This window comes from Fukomys damarensis, unplaced genomic scaffold (genome assembly GCF_012274545.1).
Source record: "Fukomys damarensis isolate Sample0158 unplaced genomic scaffold, DMR_v1.0_HiC HiC_scaffold_37, whole genome shotgun sequence".
In the NCBI taxonomy this organism is placed as follows: domain Eukaryota; kingdom Metazoa; phylum Chordata; class Mammalia; order Rodentia; family Bathyergidae; genus Fukomys; species Fukomys damarensis.
In genome coordinates this window covers 33554851-33571302 of record NW_022900949.1, presented here as the reverse complement: position 1 = coordinate 33571302, position 16452 = coordinate 33554851, and the positions used below count along the sequence as shown (strand labels likewise).

The 16452-nt window shown below is 48.5% G+C and overlaps 1 protein-coding gene across 2 annotated transcripts in view; it reads right to left on the bottom strand.

The window, feature by feature from the left end:
* Eefsec (eukaryotic elongation factor, selenocysteine-tRNA specific) overlaps positions 1 to 16452 on the bottom strand; it is a 184689-nt gene that overhangs the window by 145247 nt on the left and 22990 nt on the right. Inside the window, exon 1 of one of the 2 annotated variants that reach the window (XM_010617315.3) lies at positions 694 to 793. The exons of the other annotated variant lie outside the window; for it this stretch is intronic. Coding sequence (XP_010615617.1) covers positions 694 to 697 — 4 coding nt within the window. The 5' untranslated portion in view covers positions 698 to 793. Of the gene's footprint in view, positions 1 to 693; positions 794 to 16452 lie in introns of those variants that run through there. 2 annotated transcript variants of the gene reach the window in all.

The following is a 16452-nucleotide window of genomic DNA, read 5'->3' as shown; positions in this document are numbered from 1 at the left end:
AAAAAAAAAAAAAAAAAAAAGAAACAACAGGATGGTACAGAGATATTAAATATGTTTTCAAAGGATATCTAATTGTGGGCCGGGGATTTGTCTCAGTGGTTCCAGCGCTTGCCTCGCAAGTACAAGGACCGGAGTTCGATCCCCGGTACCAAAAACAAAAAATAAAATAAAGGATATTTAATTGTGATACTTAATCGTGATGTCATGGTTCAAAAGTTGTTTTAAATAAGGGTCTAAATTTTTATATCTAGTAAAATTTAGGAAAAAATCAAAATATTAACAACGTTATCCCAGGTAATGGGTTCAGAGCTGTTTTTCCCCTGTGCTGAGGGCCAAAACAAAGCCAGGCAAATGCTCTACCCCTGAGCCACATCCCCAGCTTCTGTAGATTATTCTTATTTCCTCCTCATACACATCCTGTTTTCCAGATTTTTCAATACACAATAATTTTGTGGTCAGGGAAAAAACACTAAAAAAATTATAAAAACTATCTACACTAATTCCCATGAAACACTGAAATAGTTAATCTCAAAGTACATTTAGAATGTTTTTTATTATTTTTTCAAAGTTACCGATTCTTTTTTCCTAATGTTTTAATCTTGCTATGGCTTCTATCCCTTCATTTCCACTTCATACAGTCTTATTGTAAAGTCTCTTTTGGATTATTCCATGGTTATTAAGATATGAACTTACCCATTTGTGTCTATAGTCTCTCTTCACTGTCACCGTCTTCCTCTCTGCCTTGGGACTGTCTGCTAGCTTCTCCCGAGAGTCCCGGTGTACGACTGCACATTGCCGCGTGAGGTGATTAGAGCTATGGTGTCCATGACAATTGGGTTCAACCAGGAACTCTGCCCCCAAAGAGTCAGAGAACATTTCTCAGCTTTCCCCAAACATGAATGATTCAGGCCTGCCCTGATGGAGGAGAATTTCCCAGTTCCTGTTCCCAGGGTCTGAGGGGTCCCCTCACACCTGTGGCCCAGATCCTACTATGCTGGCTCCCACTCCCACACACACTGGAATCCACTTCCTCCATGGGTTCCACCCCAGGACACTCCTTTCTGCTCCTGGACCTCGCTGCTCGCCTCTCCATAGTGCTCCTTCACCTTTCCCAGCATTGCAACGAGCCTGGGATGCCTGGCTCCCACTATGCTAAGCACAAATCTAGGAGCGTGAAGATTTGACCCATGGAGGTCAAACATGGCAAGCTTGTGAGCTTCCAGGCCTTCTCAGCCCTGGAAAGCACCCATGGGACTGAGTCTGCTGGAGGGAACTAGAATCCTTATTGGTGAACACAGAGCTGTAGCAGGAGTTGTGCTGCAGCCTCTGGATCAAAAAGACTCAGGTTTCAACCCAGATGCTGCCAGTGTTGTCATCTGGGACCATTCATAGCACCACACAATCACAGGGTGACCATGATAAATGGCATACAAATGCACACATAGCACCACAGATACAGCCTGATGCCTGGCCTGCTGCAGGACATCCCAGGCAAGTGACCCTTCCTCCTTGGTGTCTCAGCCCACATTCAGAGATAGGCTGGGACCATTTCGTCCCAGTGACATCAGATGGGCCTGGAGCCAGACCACAGAGCAGGGACTACAGGAGCATTAAGACTCCCCCCAGGAATCACACAGGGTGCTCTCTGCACACAGGAAATCCTCAAACTTCAGGAGCGGTAATTCCCACAGATGTCCACCTTCAGCAGACATGGAGCTTGCTGTGTTACTTACTGTGCTTGCCACTGTCTCTGAGAAGCCTTTGCATCTGATGGTTCAAACACTTTACCTTCTCTACAACTGCTGGGAATTGGGCATTAGGGACAGCACTGAGCGTCCCCTGCCCCACCTCGAGAGAAACATGAGCACCCACTTTATTCAACTGAAAAGCCACACCCTCAAAGTCCTGGGCTTCAGCCTTCAAGTGAGAGGACAACTCTGGAGCAGAACATCTGGGTTCAGGTCTCAGCTCTGTCATTTCCCAGGCCATCACTCAGCTTCCTCACGGGCAGAGTCATGTCAGAAAGACATACTGCTACAGAAAAGCACAGACAGCGGTGTGGTACCAAATCAGAGTGCCCTGTCACTATATTAGCAACCCTCAAATAACTGCACGGGTCACAGCACTGAGTGGTAGTGTTCTAGCAAGACCTGGGGAACCTGAAGCAAAGAGCGCTCTAAGTGGAGGAGACAAGGGAAAAAAAGACAGCACAGTGGATGCAGGGGACAGCAAGGGTGAGGCCAGGAGTTTGGAATAATAGAGGTTCACAGCAGTTTGTGAAGTGAGGGAGTGAACGACCTGACATGTGCTTTCTAACATCACCTCAGTGGATGCCACTGTACCAGCGGGAGTGGACAGTGGCTGGAGCAGGAGAGGCTGGGAAATGGCACTGCGCTGCTGTGTTCACAGCATGTGGCCAGCCAGCATAAATCAGCTGGGCCTCCAAGGGTGGTGTAGGCTGCAAAAACGAACTCGGCCTGCATCTCCCCATCAGGCCTTGCACGGCCCTCCACGCACACATGGCTCAGGTGCACAGTGCACTGCACTGGAGCAGCTTGCATGGAGGGAGGAAAGCCTGTCCACAGTGGAGGAGGATCAGAAGGGGAGACTCCTGGCTTCCCAGGGGGAATTCTACAGGCAACATGAAAAATTGAATAAAGGCAGAAAGTAGCACAATAAACATGTTTTAAAGGTTATATAAAATACTCGACAAATAGGGGTCGAGGATGGTTGCCCATGAGTGGAGAAGGCTCTGTCCCCACTTCCTATGTGGCACATATGGGGCTAGCACAGATCCTGGCCCACACCCATACCTGACAGGGGCTGAAACGACGAGAGGACAAAGTGAGGTCAGCGTAGAGGTGCTCTTTCGAACCCACACCCCATCCCTGCACATACACACAGAGACAGGCCTTGAGGAACACGTCCAAGCAAGACTGGAACGCAGATGGAAAGGCCCAAATGGCTCAAGGATCCCATGTGAAGACACGCACACTGGATCCAGCCCACGGAGCTGGCTACATCTGTTTGTTTAAAAAGCAACTCAAACAAAAACTGTTTTAAGTTACAGCTGGTGTCTGGGCCACTCTATCAAGCACTTAAGATATAGAGCTGATTATTTTTCTGGCAACAACGAAGAAAGACAGGCTGAAAGTACGGTGTTTTGTTACCAGCTGTTTCCGGAGCAGTTCTTACAATCTATGTCTGTGTTGGGGCTGGAGCCAACCAGAGAGGTCTGTACATGAAACTGTTGTGGTTTGTCTTTTTTCCCTTCATTTTTCCCCATCTGCATTCTGCTTACTTACACCATGAAGAGGACAGCCCCAGGGAGGGCACCTCTGTGTGCTGTTACTGCAAACAGGTTTCAAGACACCAAGAAAAGCACCCCATGCAAGCTGCTGTCTCTCAAACCAAGCCTCTGCCTGTTTACTTGGATGTGGATTCCAACTTGGCTCCCCAGTGACCTGCCAGGTGGCCCTAGGCTCCTCACCTCACAAAGGCGTTTCCTCCTCTGTGGAATCGGGGTGCTGAAACGTACCTGAGAAGGCAGTAGGGCACAGCAGAAATGGTGTATGCACAGTGCCAGAATTTCAGAACCTGAAATTCCAAGTGCTCACCGAACGGGAGGATCATCAGTGTCTGCCTAGGTCTTTGCAAGCATACCAGCCCACTTCCTTGATGCTGCCTGCCTGTGCTTCTGCAGTCTGTCCCCAGGGAAACAGACATCGCAGTGCAGCAGAAGATCACAGTGGAAGTGACACTTCCTTATGTGCTTGGGTAAGGCAGCTGGGCGAGTGGCACCACCCTGGCTCCTAGACTCAGTTTCTCATTAATTCTAACACTTTCAGCAGGCCCAGTACAGGGGACTGTGCCAGACCATGGGTACAGATGCATGTGGAAGAGTTGCAGGCTCTCACTGAAGAGGGGCTAAAAGCCCTTCCTGCTGGTAGCGGAGGGGCAAGATACCATTCCTGGCTCTTCTGGGGCAGCCTAGGGTGGACAGCCACAATACCACTCTACCTGACTCCTCCTCACCCTAGGAAAATACTGCACAGTACCCACGTAGCACACAGCAGGCCCTTGAAGGACTTAAGGCAGGGCTTTCTGGCAGCAGCCCTGCAGGCTAGGTGTCCTTCACATCCTCCTCACCATGGCCACCACAGCCCCAACTTCTGTCCCACAAGCAGGCTGAGACTATAAGATCCCAAGCCCCACCTTGTACCATCTGGTGTGTGTGTGTGTGTGTGTGTGTGTGTGTGTGTGTGTTTACAAGGTCCACAGAGCAGCAGCTAACACCAAGCAAAAGCTACCCAAGTGTTAGCTATTGTTATTAAGAGGAAGTGGGTCATGGATAACTTCTACTTTTTCTTTCTATGTTATTTTCCAAAACATAAAGAAGAAAGCTTACTTCATGATAAATATAAATACTTTATAATAAAAGTTATCTATTAAAATACTAAAGTAAAAATACCAACTAGGTCAACACCTGAAACAGGCCTCAGGTTACTGTCAGGCCATTAGGCAGAGACCCCGACCTGCTGAAGTCAGCTACAATGAAGGGGGCCACACCGGGCCACCCCAAGAGCAGCTGGCTCAGAAACTGGACAAAGACCTGTGATCTCCATGAGCTGGACGACAGGATCCCCTGATGGCTGGTGAGTGATCCACTGGAAAATGGGGACAGAAAGCAGGACCCTGAGGCAAAAGCTGGGAACCCACATCCAGGCAGAGGGCAGGGTGGGCATGTGTTGGCTGGCAGAGGGGCACACAGGTGGTAAAGGCCTGAGCCAAGACAGGTGACAGGCACACCACTGTGGCTGCCTGGGCTGGATGGTCACCTCTTCCAGCTTGTGCCAAGCCCAGCTCTGCCTCCCTGAACAGTTTCCCAGAGCCACCAGGGCTGGCTTGTGAGCTAGTTTGCTTCTGCTTCCTACAGTCAGGCAAGCCTCAACTCGAGCTCCAGATCTGTGGACCTGTCAGCAGCCATGAAGGGTCCCGGCAGAGGCTGAGTTTGGTGGCTGGCCAAGCTTTGATGTTCGTCCATCCCACACTTGCCCAAGTCTTGGGCTTGTTTATTTTTCCTGTATAACTTTTGCAATGTTCCAACTAAAGGACAGTTTTATCAACGATTTCCAGGCAAGAAAAAGAGTAGAATGCCTGGTTTATAATGAAGATTGGTAGATCTGTGAGACTGTGTGATGAAAAAAGCTCCCACTTCAAGAGATCTGGAAGCTGGTTCAGGAACTCTGCATTCCCTGTCATTCACAGAGCCTCTCCAGGCCCAGCTCCAAGGGTAGGCGTGGTGCTGCACTGGCCCCTCGGTCTCTCCTGTGCCTTCTGCTGGATCCCCATGAAGATGCTCTGTTTGTGCTAGGGCAGCTGGGTTGGCAGGAAGAGGAAGGAAGGGATGGCAACTCTGCAACTGTGTGGGAAGCAGCCTGGGAGGCAGGGGCAGTGAAATCACTTCAAACCATGGTGAAAAAGGAATCCTGTGAGCTTCCTGGTTTTAAGAAACAGTGTGGGATGGGTATCTGTCCTTCACAATCTAAGATTATAGCCTAATACAATGTATTAGCCCATGGTTTACCAGTGCAACTCAACCTAAGAACCATTATTTAATACTTCTCTAGCATCTTCGGTGCTAATGAAGTTACTACTTCCTTGCACCATCCCCTCAGACCACCAACAGCAACTGAGTACATCCGGAGTGTGTATTTTCACAGGTGAGACCCAGTACAGGAGTTGACCTCTGCACTGATATCATTATCATCATTTTATCCAAAGGCACACAGATATCAGGGTCACTGAGCCAGGATCCAACGCAAGTCCTGGGAGTCGACACCACATTCCCTCCTTCCCCAGGGATGGCCCTATTGCCTCTGCTCCCCCAATCTGGCGCTGCAGGCAGGCACAGCAAAAGGGGCAGAGACATCCAAGTATTCGTACTGGCTGATCAGGATGCTGAAAGCCACAGTGTCACTTCTATGATTCCAAGTATGTGGTCCAGCACTGTCCACACCACAGGAGGGCAGGGAGGCGGAGACTCACTCCAGGCCTGGGTGTTGGCCCATAATCACACGGACGTGATTACAACCATCCCGTGAAACATAACATTCTCTAACTGGATTCTTCACACCCATACTCTCCTGCCTCCATCTTCAACAAAGGTTTCCCATCTTTGGGGAACTTGCCATGACAGTTTCTTCCCCAGGCTGCAAAAGCATCCCTTCCTCTCCGCACCCCAGGAGGAACACAGATCACATCCACAACTGCTCCTCACCACCTTCAAAAGAGCCATAATTACAGCTTGCCGGTGGCACACGGCAAGATAATTTCCAGTTTCTCTCCTGGAAATAAAGAGATCCCAGGTAGCTCCATAATCCTATGCTGCATCATTAATATTCTAGTGTTAACTGATGACCCTGGGGCCCGAGCCAGGTCATTTTCTATTAAGTATCTTAACTAGTAGCTGCAAATACAGCTACTGAATGAATTCTGCCTCACTGATTCAAACAAACTTTTTAATTTAGTCATCTCATTTTATATAACTGGGCAAACTGAATTTTTTGATCTCATATCATATTTTCTAACCAACTTACATTATATTAGTGATGTGCCACTGAATGATTTTTCTTAGGTCAAAAATTTTTCTTATCAAAGTATATTAATAAAGATATGTCCCAGAAATGAAAAGTCAGCAAGGATTTCAAAAGGACTTGAAGGGAAGTTCCACAGCACAAGAGTTCTCAAATGTTAGCCATTCTTGTGCCACTACTACAAGGTACCTGGAAGCACAGTATAGTGAACACAGCATGCCCAGCACACACTAGCTACCAACTACAAACGCTCTGCCACATTTGTGTGCACACTTTCTTGTGTGTGATCTCTCTATACATGTGGACACACATGCAACATCATGCATTGCCTAATGCTAGGGACAAGTTGTGAGAAATGCATTGTTAGGCATTTTACCACTGTGTACAGATCACAGAGCATACTCACACATCCAAGACGGCCACAGGTCACTAGGTAAGGGCCACCACTGTACATTCAGTCCACTGTTGACTGGAACGTTGTTATGCAGCACGTGACTGTATGTACAAAGTGTTTCCTGGTATAGAAACAGTTCCCATACCATGTTAAAGTAAGCTGCTGACACAGCAGCACTTAAACCACTGACATCTCTCTTCTCAGAATTAAGACATTCTCCCAACCAGGACACTTAACAATGAATACACAGTATCATCCAATCTAAGACCCATACTCAAATTCCCCTCCAATAATCCAGACCATGACTCTGAGAGCTGTTCTTGTTTTTTCCCACATCTCTCTAGTTTCCTGTATATAAAAGTTTCACCTGCCCCTATAGGGGGAAAAGAGAGAGGGGTTCATTTATAACTTTGACAGTCTTTTCTTGGTTGTTTTTGTTGTTTTTTTTTTTAATGGTTTCACTATGCAGTTCAGGCTGGCCTTGAACTCACTGTAGCCCAGGCTGGCCTCAAATTCACAGTGATTCTCCTGCCTCAGCCTCCCAAGTGCTAGGATTACAGGTGTAACCACTACACCTGGCTAATTTTGACGCTCTTAAAGAATCTTGCCTGGAATATTATTTGTTTGATATTTTTCTTTAAATTGACATCCTTTTCTTTTGAGACAGTGTCTTGTTAAGTTGCTAAGTTGTCTAGGCTTATTTGGGGTTTTTTTCTAATATACATCAAAAGAGTTAAATTAGGCTGCTCCCGCTCCTTGCATGACCCTGTGCCCTGCCCCTGAGAAGTGAGTGACCTCAGCCCACTCTGGCCCCAACTGCCTCGCCTGCCTCGCAAGAACTTGCTCCTCCAAGGGCTCCCAGTCCTCTGTGTGGTAGCTCCTCAGTTCTGGTGCTCCTTCCTTGGGAGGGCTTGAACCTACCTGCCCATGAGAAGAAATGGCACTGTGCCAGTGGTCTCTTTGAGGTAAGTGTTACACTCCTTCTGTGGACTCCCAGAAAGAAATCTGTTTGCCCAAATCTTCCAAATGAGCTAGACTCCAAAAGCACTTTCCACTACCCCAATGACATGCAAGCCCTTTCCTTCTGTCCTGGCTGAAGATCCCCAGACCTACAACCAGGGCTGTCACCAAGTCCATGCTGAGGAAATGCTCAGACTCAGGAAGCCGGAAAGGAGCTGGTACAAAACAAAGCAGCAACCACACTGGAACCTAAGGCTACTAGATTCCATCTCACACTCAATCTGCCCAGACAAGCTCAGGAGAAAGACACCCAACAGGCGATGTGACAGCAGTCGGAGAAGTGACAGTCTGTCATAGCTCCTCTTCATGTGTGAGACCAAGGGGCTCTGGCTGTGAGCTCCCAGGACATGGACACTTTGCTCACAGGGAAGGAGCTTCTGCATGGGGAGCTAGTGGCCAGCAAGAACCCCGATGCTCCTTCTAGTTTCCTTTTATCACGTCCCAGCAGGCAGAGCACACCCAAACCTCACGCTGCTGTCTCAAAGAGAGTAGAACCTGTCTCATCTGCAAAGCAGGGAGCAGAGGCCAAGGTAACAGTCCTCCATCTTTAGCCCTGATCTCCCCACAGCAGTGGGGTGCTCCACCAACACTCTCAGGCTGCAATTTCTCAGCCGGCTTCCAGTCCTCCCCTCTCCCCAGTCCTCTCCTTCTGTTGCTCTCCACATTCAGTATCAGGAAGAGGCATGGACTTTCCAGAGCTGCTGGCCTAGAGCAGGGCTATGAGTGCCACAAGTCCCCCTGCAGTTCTTCCAGCCAGCTATTCTGACCCAGAGACCTCGGGGCTTACAGATGGGCAGCAGGCATGGAGCTGGCCCCTGACTGGTGTGTGCAGAAGCAGAAGGAAAAACACGTCAAAGTGACACCAGGACTGAAGGAAAGCAGCAGGGTACCTCAGGTACAGCAAGGTCAACTACTATCCAGGTATGAGCTGGTGCAGTCTTACCTCAGCCTTCTGGAGGCTTTCACAGCCTCAAAGAAAATCAGAGCTATCTTCCAAAGCCCTACTCTACGTCACCATGCTCTGACAGAAGGAAGAATGTGGGTCTCTCTTCTTGTTAAGCGAGACTATTACACATTATATGATCAACCAGTAAAGTTTAGCTCTGGATATGTCACTAAAAACAGTCTCACACAGTTCTGCAGAGTGAGAAGTTGTCTGCCATGCAAAGGTTCATATACAACAAAGAAGAGTAACACATATTTTTAGCATATACTCACACCCTGGGTGTACCCAGCTCTCTGGTGTACCTCTAAGCCACTCAGCCACTCTGTGAAATGGGTACAATTAACCCTGATTTGCAGATGACAACTCAGAAACTCAAGGACATGCCACACTGTGGCTCACAGAGCTCTAAGTGACAGACTATGCCACAGCATACCCTGGTTGTCCCACCACTGCTTTCTGGGCTCTGTGGTACTTGGCCCTTGGTCTTTAGTCCACAGGAAGGCATGGCCCTTTCACTTCTGCTGCTTAAAGAGCAGACAAAAATGGCAGAGAAGGATGTTGGTGATGCCTGCTGGCCTCATGCTGAAGCCCCTGAAACCCCACACCACCGGGAGCCTCTTCTTGAAGACAAAGTCTATAGTCAGCTCTCTCCACACTACACACCGATGACAGATAACAGCACCTGGTGCTCCAGGGCACTGTAAGCAATATGCTGCTTTCCTCAAAAGATGTAACTGGGAAGATGGAAAGAACCTTAAATATCACTGGTCTGTGGCATCTGCCATATGCCACAGCTATGCCAAACACCCACTTGCACCTCTTCCAACAGTTAAAAGGTTTGGTTTGAAATGTTTACTGTCCATAGAGTCTCAGAGTCAAACCCAGGTTGCATAGCTCTGAACTTTTGCTCTTTCCACTGGCAGAGGCCACAAGCTACACACAAAATGCACGTATCTCCCAGATATCTCCATATAGACTTCCTCAAAGACATGCATGTGTCCATGCGCCCCCGTAGCTACCACTCTGCCAACTTCAGTTGGGGCTTTTCTGGCCTTCTCAGGAGACCTGGCCAAGTCACCACTATGCCACTCCCTTTTCCACTAATGGTCCCCAAGTCCTGCCATTCTACTACATTATGAAACAGTCTGTCCTCCCAGGTTATGGCCACAGCTCCAAAGCCCAGGCCTCTACATTTCTCTCTGGGGGGTCTTCAGCCTTCCTGCCGCCAGTCTTATCCATTCCAAGCCTCCCAGTGGAGCTTTGTGCGCTGGCTCTCTAAAGCACAGACAGGAGCAACAGCTCACAATGGCTCCCAGAGCCAAGAGCAAAGCTCCCACAGGGGGAGATGTTTTAAGTGGCACACTGATCTGGCATTATACTGTAAGAAAGTTATTGACTTCCTGGTTCTCTTTTGTGGTGGTAAAGCTTACTTGTTTCAATATGATTGGCTTGGGAGAAGCCCAGGAGTTAATAAAGCTCTCCTAGGTGTGTCTGGCTGGGTCCTGGAGATATGACCTTGGACACTACCACTATTTGTGGTCTCTGACAGTGTCTCGGACACTGTTCTCTGCTGTGCTTCTTGGTTGCCATGGACTAAGTGTCTTTGTTTTCCCACACCTTTCCACCATGATGCTCCTGCCTTGGGGCCAGATGACCATGGACCACATCCCCTGAAGAAACCATGGCCAAATTACCTCTCTTCCTTTACCTTCTGAGTGTTGGATATTGTGTCCCAGTGATGGGAGGGTAACTAATACATCTTTTGGTCTCTCTAACTGAATAATGAACAAGTCTCAACTAAGGGCACAATCTACCTAATTCTATTGGCCTTAGGTTAAATAAAACTTCCTTATATTGATTTAAAATTTTAAAACTGAATTACAATATATTAAATCAGAACACACATGGCATCAACCCAAGACAAAGAGCAGATGGTTGTCAAATGGCCATAGTTTGGAAAGATCAGCCACCTAAAAGCAGTTCTCAGAAGCTGGTCCACACCCTTAGGGCTCCCCAAGTTCTTATACTGCCTTTCTTGCCTACACTCCCTCTGCTCAGACATGCAAGCCTGGTTTCCTGAATTAGCCATGGTCTTTCAAGCCTTCATGCTCTGCAGATGCTGTCTATCCTGACTAACCTAGGTCTCCAAGATAAGTTTCAGAAATGCCAAACACTATATCCTGTTCTTTAAGATTCACAATATGGAGCAGTGCATCAAAACTAAAAGGCCCTGAGCAGCTCTTTAAGGGAAGGGGGAAATCACCGAACCCAGTGTAGCCAGCACTTCTCAAACTACCAGACCCTCCTTTTTTTCCATACTCTATCCATGCCCCATGGATCACTTGTTCCACTGATCGTGCTCTGGGAAATACTGGCCTTGCACCCCCACCAACTGTCAATTCCCTCCCTGACTTAGGCCTTGAAAATGTATTGCACACCAGTTCTTTGAGCAGCTTGCTGTCTCCTGCACAGAACGGGTTGCTCAAGCTCACCTGAGCTCCACTGAGGCTGAGCAGGCAGGACCCATGCATGCTTAGCTTACAGAAATTCAACTGCAGGAGCTCCGTGGTGAGAAGGAAGGAGCAGGGTTGGCAGAGCAGGTGCTGTATCCACCAGCCCTCCACAGGCTGGTTGTAAAAGCCTCCTGGGCCACATCTACAAGGTCAGTGTGACTCTAACATCCGAAAGGTGGCCATGTGGCACATGGCACAGCTCTAAAGCACAGCTCCCAAAGGCCACAGCATAGTTCCTGTGCCAGGAAAATCGGCCCCATGTGAGGCTGGCAAAGAAATCAGGCATTCACCTTCCACATAGCCCACTCCCAAGGGACACCTTGGTCAGTGCCCCTAGACCTAGGCACCTCCAGGGGGAGATGCCACCCCTCCCAGAGCACTCACTAGCCTCTCCTGTCTGCAGCTGCAGGTCTCTGTCCCTCCAGACTATGAGCCTCACAGAGGGAGAAGGGCTCTCATCCCCTCTGTGATACCTGAAGGTCAGCATTCAGTATCTACCAGACAACAGCAGAGAGAGGAAAGGTGAGGCTCTCAGAGGGCATCTCACTCGGTATCTCAGTGCGCTAAAGCCACTGGAAGCCTCCCATCCAGCCACCCACAGTCTGAGTCTCTTACAGGTGCTCAGCTGCTGGAGCCCCAGGTGTCCCACACCATGGAGGCTGCTATGCCCCACTGATATCCTTACTTGGACTGAGCCAACTGCCCTCGTTGTCCCCAGTGGTGCTCACTCAGACCCCTGGGGGCAGAAAAATCTATGGGGAGTGGATGTCATTTACCAAAGAGAGAGTCAGGCAGATGGGCAGCTCTGCCAGATGATTCTGATGCTGCAGTAGCCTGGCATCCCTGTCAGAAATGACATTTAGGTGCCAGGATGACTGAACCCTAATATCAGAGCAGAAGTTCACTGGGCAGTGAACAGGAAACTCTTCAGTACCTTTCAGGAGTACCAGGAAGGAAGAGGATTACAATGAACAGGGATATGCACCCACTGCCAGTTCCAGGTCAGTGAACCCCAAGTATAAACTCCTAACAACAGAGGGTCCTGCAGTCTGGCTTCCAGTGCCAAGGTGGAACTCCATGTTGGGGACACTGAGTCAAAATGAAAGTTTGAGTTACTTTACCTTCATTCTGCTTAATCTTGGTTGTGTGTGTGTGTGTGCACGCATGCGCGCTCATGCACACATGTGTATAAAGGATGTGTCTGTGGGAAAGGGTGAGGCTTTAGAAAGGATACCACAAGATTCTGACCCAATTTCACAGATCCAAAATTGGTGCCTCACCTTAGCCAGCCAAGACTGCTAGCCTCCCTAGCAATTTATGCTCATCTGGAAGTTAGAAACAAACACGGCTGCTCTTCTCCATGGCTCACAGTGTAAACTAACCTCCCAGTGAATAAGAAAAAGGAACACATTCCAGAAACCTGCTTCCAGGCCCCAGAGGACTCAGGTCAAGTGATAACTGGTTCCTAAATTGAAAGAAGGAGTGAATGAGGTGAAAAAAGGAAAGCAGGGAGGAGAAGGGCTCACCATTTCTAAATACTGCTTTACAAGACTTACTCAAGAGCAGCTAAGCTTGATTTATTGTTTGTTTGTTTGTTTGTTTGTTTGTTTGAGACAGGGTCTCACTGGCCTTGAACTTACTGGCTTTGAACTCACTATGTGGCCCAGGTTGGTCTCAAACTCACAATGATCCTCCTGCCTCAGCCTCCTGAGTGCTAGAATTACAGTCTTGTGCCAACATGCCCAGCTCTTAAATTTGACATTCTAAAATTAAGAACCCCTGAAGTATAACAATAAAAATACTCTTTTCTTTCTTGCCTGCTTTCTTCCTTTTTGCGGGGTGGGGGGGTACCGGGATCAAACTCAGGATCTTCAGCTTGCAAGGCAGGCACGCTGCCACTGAGTTAAATCCCTGGCCCTACTCTATTCTTAATGTCCAAAAACACCATTTGTTTTGCCTTGTTTTGTTTTTGGTACCAGGGCTCAAACTTGGGTCCCCGTGCTTGCGAGGCAGGCAGTGGAGCCACTAAGTCAAATCCCTGGCCCTAAAAACACCATTTATTTGAACTAGAGCTCTGAGGGCCCCTTTCAGGGGGGCCAGATCTGGCCTGCAGAGCCTGTGTTTGGTGATGGCCCCTGGCTACCCTCCACCACTCTTCCTGTGACCCAGGCTTCTCTCACCTGCAGATGCCTTCTTCTGTCTCCTGGCAACTTGGAGAAGTCAGTGGACAGCAGGCAGTGAGGCACAACCCCACCTAGGCTCTGCACTCTCTGTATCTCAACATTCTCATTTATCTGATGAGACCACCTGCCTTACAGGTCAGTGAGGTCAGCAGTAATGCATGGTGAGCTCCAACTGTGGTGGATGAACAATAAAGGCCATTACTGGTCTACCACTCACTCTCAGGGCAAAAAGTTTCTCAGAGGAGCTCACACAGACCCATGGCCACAGAGTAGCTCCTGCCAGCTGCCTTGTGTCTAACAGTTGTTTGTGCACCACATCCCCGCCAGCTCTTTGCACACATGTGAGTGTACACACACACACACACACACACACAGAGGCTGAGCAGGCAGGTCCCATGTATGCTTAGCTTACAGAAATTCAACGGCAGGAGCTCTGTGGTGAGAAGGGAGGAGCAGGGTCGGCAGAGCAGGTGCTATATCTACCAGCCCTCCATGGGCTGGTTGTGAAAGCCTCCTGGGCCACATCTACAAGGTCAGTGTGACTCTAACACCTGAAAGGTGCCCTGTGCTCATGCAGGCCAAAGTGACTAGCAAGGGAACCTTTCTCATCACCTCTTCCTCTAACACAGGCTCAAGTTCAAAACGTGCCCGATAAAGACATGGACCCTCAATGATGAATGTAAACTGTACTGTATACTTAAAAAGTACCAATAAACTCAAAAAAGGAAAAAAAAAAAAAAAGACGTCGACCTTTCCTTCCAGGTTTATGCTGGTCAGATTCCTACAAGAAAGCCAACCATGACGGAGATCTAAGGGAATCCTAACATGAGGTTGTTTACAAAATACAACCAGGAGGTCAAGAAGGGGAGAGATTCTGCTTGGACCCAGGATCTAAGCTGCCCAGACTGGGCCTCTAGCACCTCCTACAAACACTTACATAGCACCAGACCCAAAACTAAACACCAGCTGATTTACAGACTGCATTTACCCCCCACGTCTTCAGCAGGACTTCTCCATTCAACACTGTACTACACTGCAAAATCCTTACAGAGTCGTGATATTAACTTGAGAAAGGAGGCCACACATGTTCCAAATGGGTTGGTGCATTGGGGATCACCCACTCCCAGAGGCTGCACTGTTGGTAATTCTTTGAAAAGAATTGTTCTAACAGGCATACAACCATGAAGCATCAAAGGACTTCTGAACAGATCAGGGCCTCCTAGGGTTATCGAGTCCATCTCTTGGCCTCAGGAGAACTCTCCCACCCCACTTCCACTGTTACCCCAGCCATGCAAATCAAGCTGGGTCAAGGACTCAGGGTAATTTAGGTCAAAGAATAACCCTCTGGAAAGTAAGAGCGTCATATAAATGGACATGCATGCTCAGCCTCCTCAGACATTAGGAAATGTGAGAGATGCTGAAGGCAATGTAATTGTCTAATAAAGTGTTTACAGAGAGAAGGGCCCTTACCAATACTGTCTGAGATGAGAAGGTCTACTGCTGGGGCTCAGAGACCCTTTCTGTGAGGCAGATCTCATGACAGTGGCACTGCTAGCTCTGTGGAAGGTGTCTGGACCCCCCCCTAAGTCAGCAGGAGTCCAGCCCCCACTGCCCAGCCAACCCCCACCCCCCTACCTCCCTTCTCTCAGCTCAGCTCCAGTGCTCTCGGTGCCAGAGAGAAGGGGACTTCTGTGTCTTTCTCCCACCAGACTGGAGCTTCCAAAGGTAGAGTCTCACCACTTCAATTTGCATCTCTGAGCTCAACACAGGGCCAAATATCAACCTCAGGTAAGCAGATGAGTGAGCCAAGCAATACCTGATTGAACCAGCAGACAAATGAATAACAAATGGGTCTCCATCCTCCATTTCAATTAATTCTCCTTCTTTCAACTAGAATTTCTTGCATACCAAGTCTGTAGCCAGTCAAATAGTCAGTACCAATGACTCCAATTTGCTTGGCAACCACAGCTTCAAGCCCATACCTCTTCCAAGGAGTCCTTCATGAACAGGACCTAATGGGGAAATGTGACGGTGATGGCCTCCCCTCTTTTCATTATTGTAAGTGCTTAGTTTGATCTACTCTTGATCAGGTAAAAGTGGTTTTATCTGAGCATCTTTCGTTCAGTCTAAGGTACTGGTGCACACAGGGGCACCCTGAGGTGGGGGCTAGCATGCACTCTCCCACCACTCTGGCGCAAACCAGCCTGTTGGGCAGATGCTCCTAGGGAAGAGTGGCAGAGAGTAATGGAACTATACCAAAAAATGTGGGTGCTCAAGAGCAACTCCAGAGCATACTGAACATGACAAGGGCTGGGACTCATGACAAATACACATGGAGAAAATCCTATGCAACCTCATACCCAAGAAGGGAGATAGGTCCTGCAATCCCAGCACTCAAGAGGATGAGGCAGGAGGATTGCCATGAGTTCAAGACCAGCCTGGGCTACATAATGAGACCCTCTCTCAAAAAGCCAAAACAAAAGAGAAAGAAAAGAAAAGAAAGTAGGGAATACCACACAACGAAAGCCACACAGTGAGCTAAATGTGCTCATCCCTGACTCTTCCCCATCTCTCTGTGCTTCCTGGCCACCACAAGATGAGCTGTTGACCTGCACCCAGTCCTCTCCACCATGCTGTTTTTGCCCTGAGGCCAGCAGATCATGAACTGAACCCCTCCAAACCAAGGGCCAAATTAACCTTCTCCTCCTTTAAACTGTGGATGTTAGGTATTTTGTCCCAGCAATGGAAAAGCTTACTAATACAGCCTATGATCAGAATGAGATAAAGATGTCCACTCTTA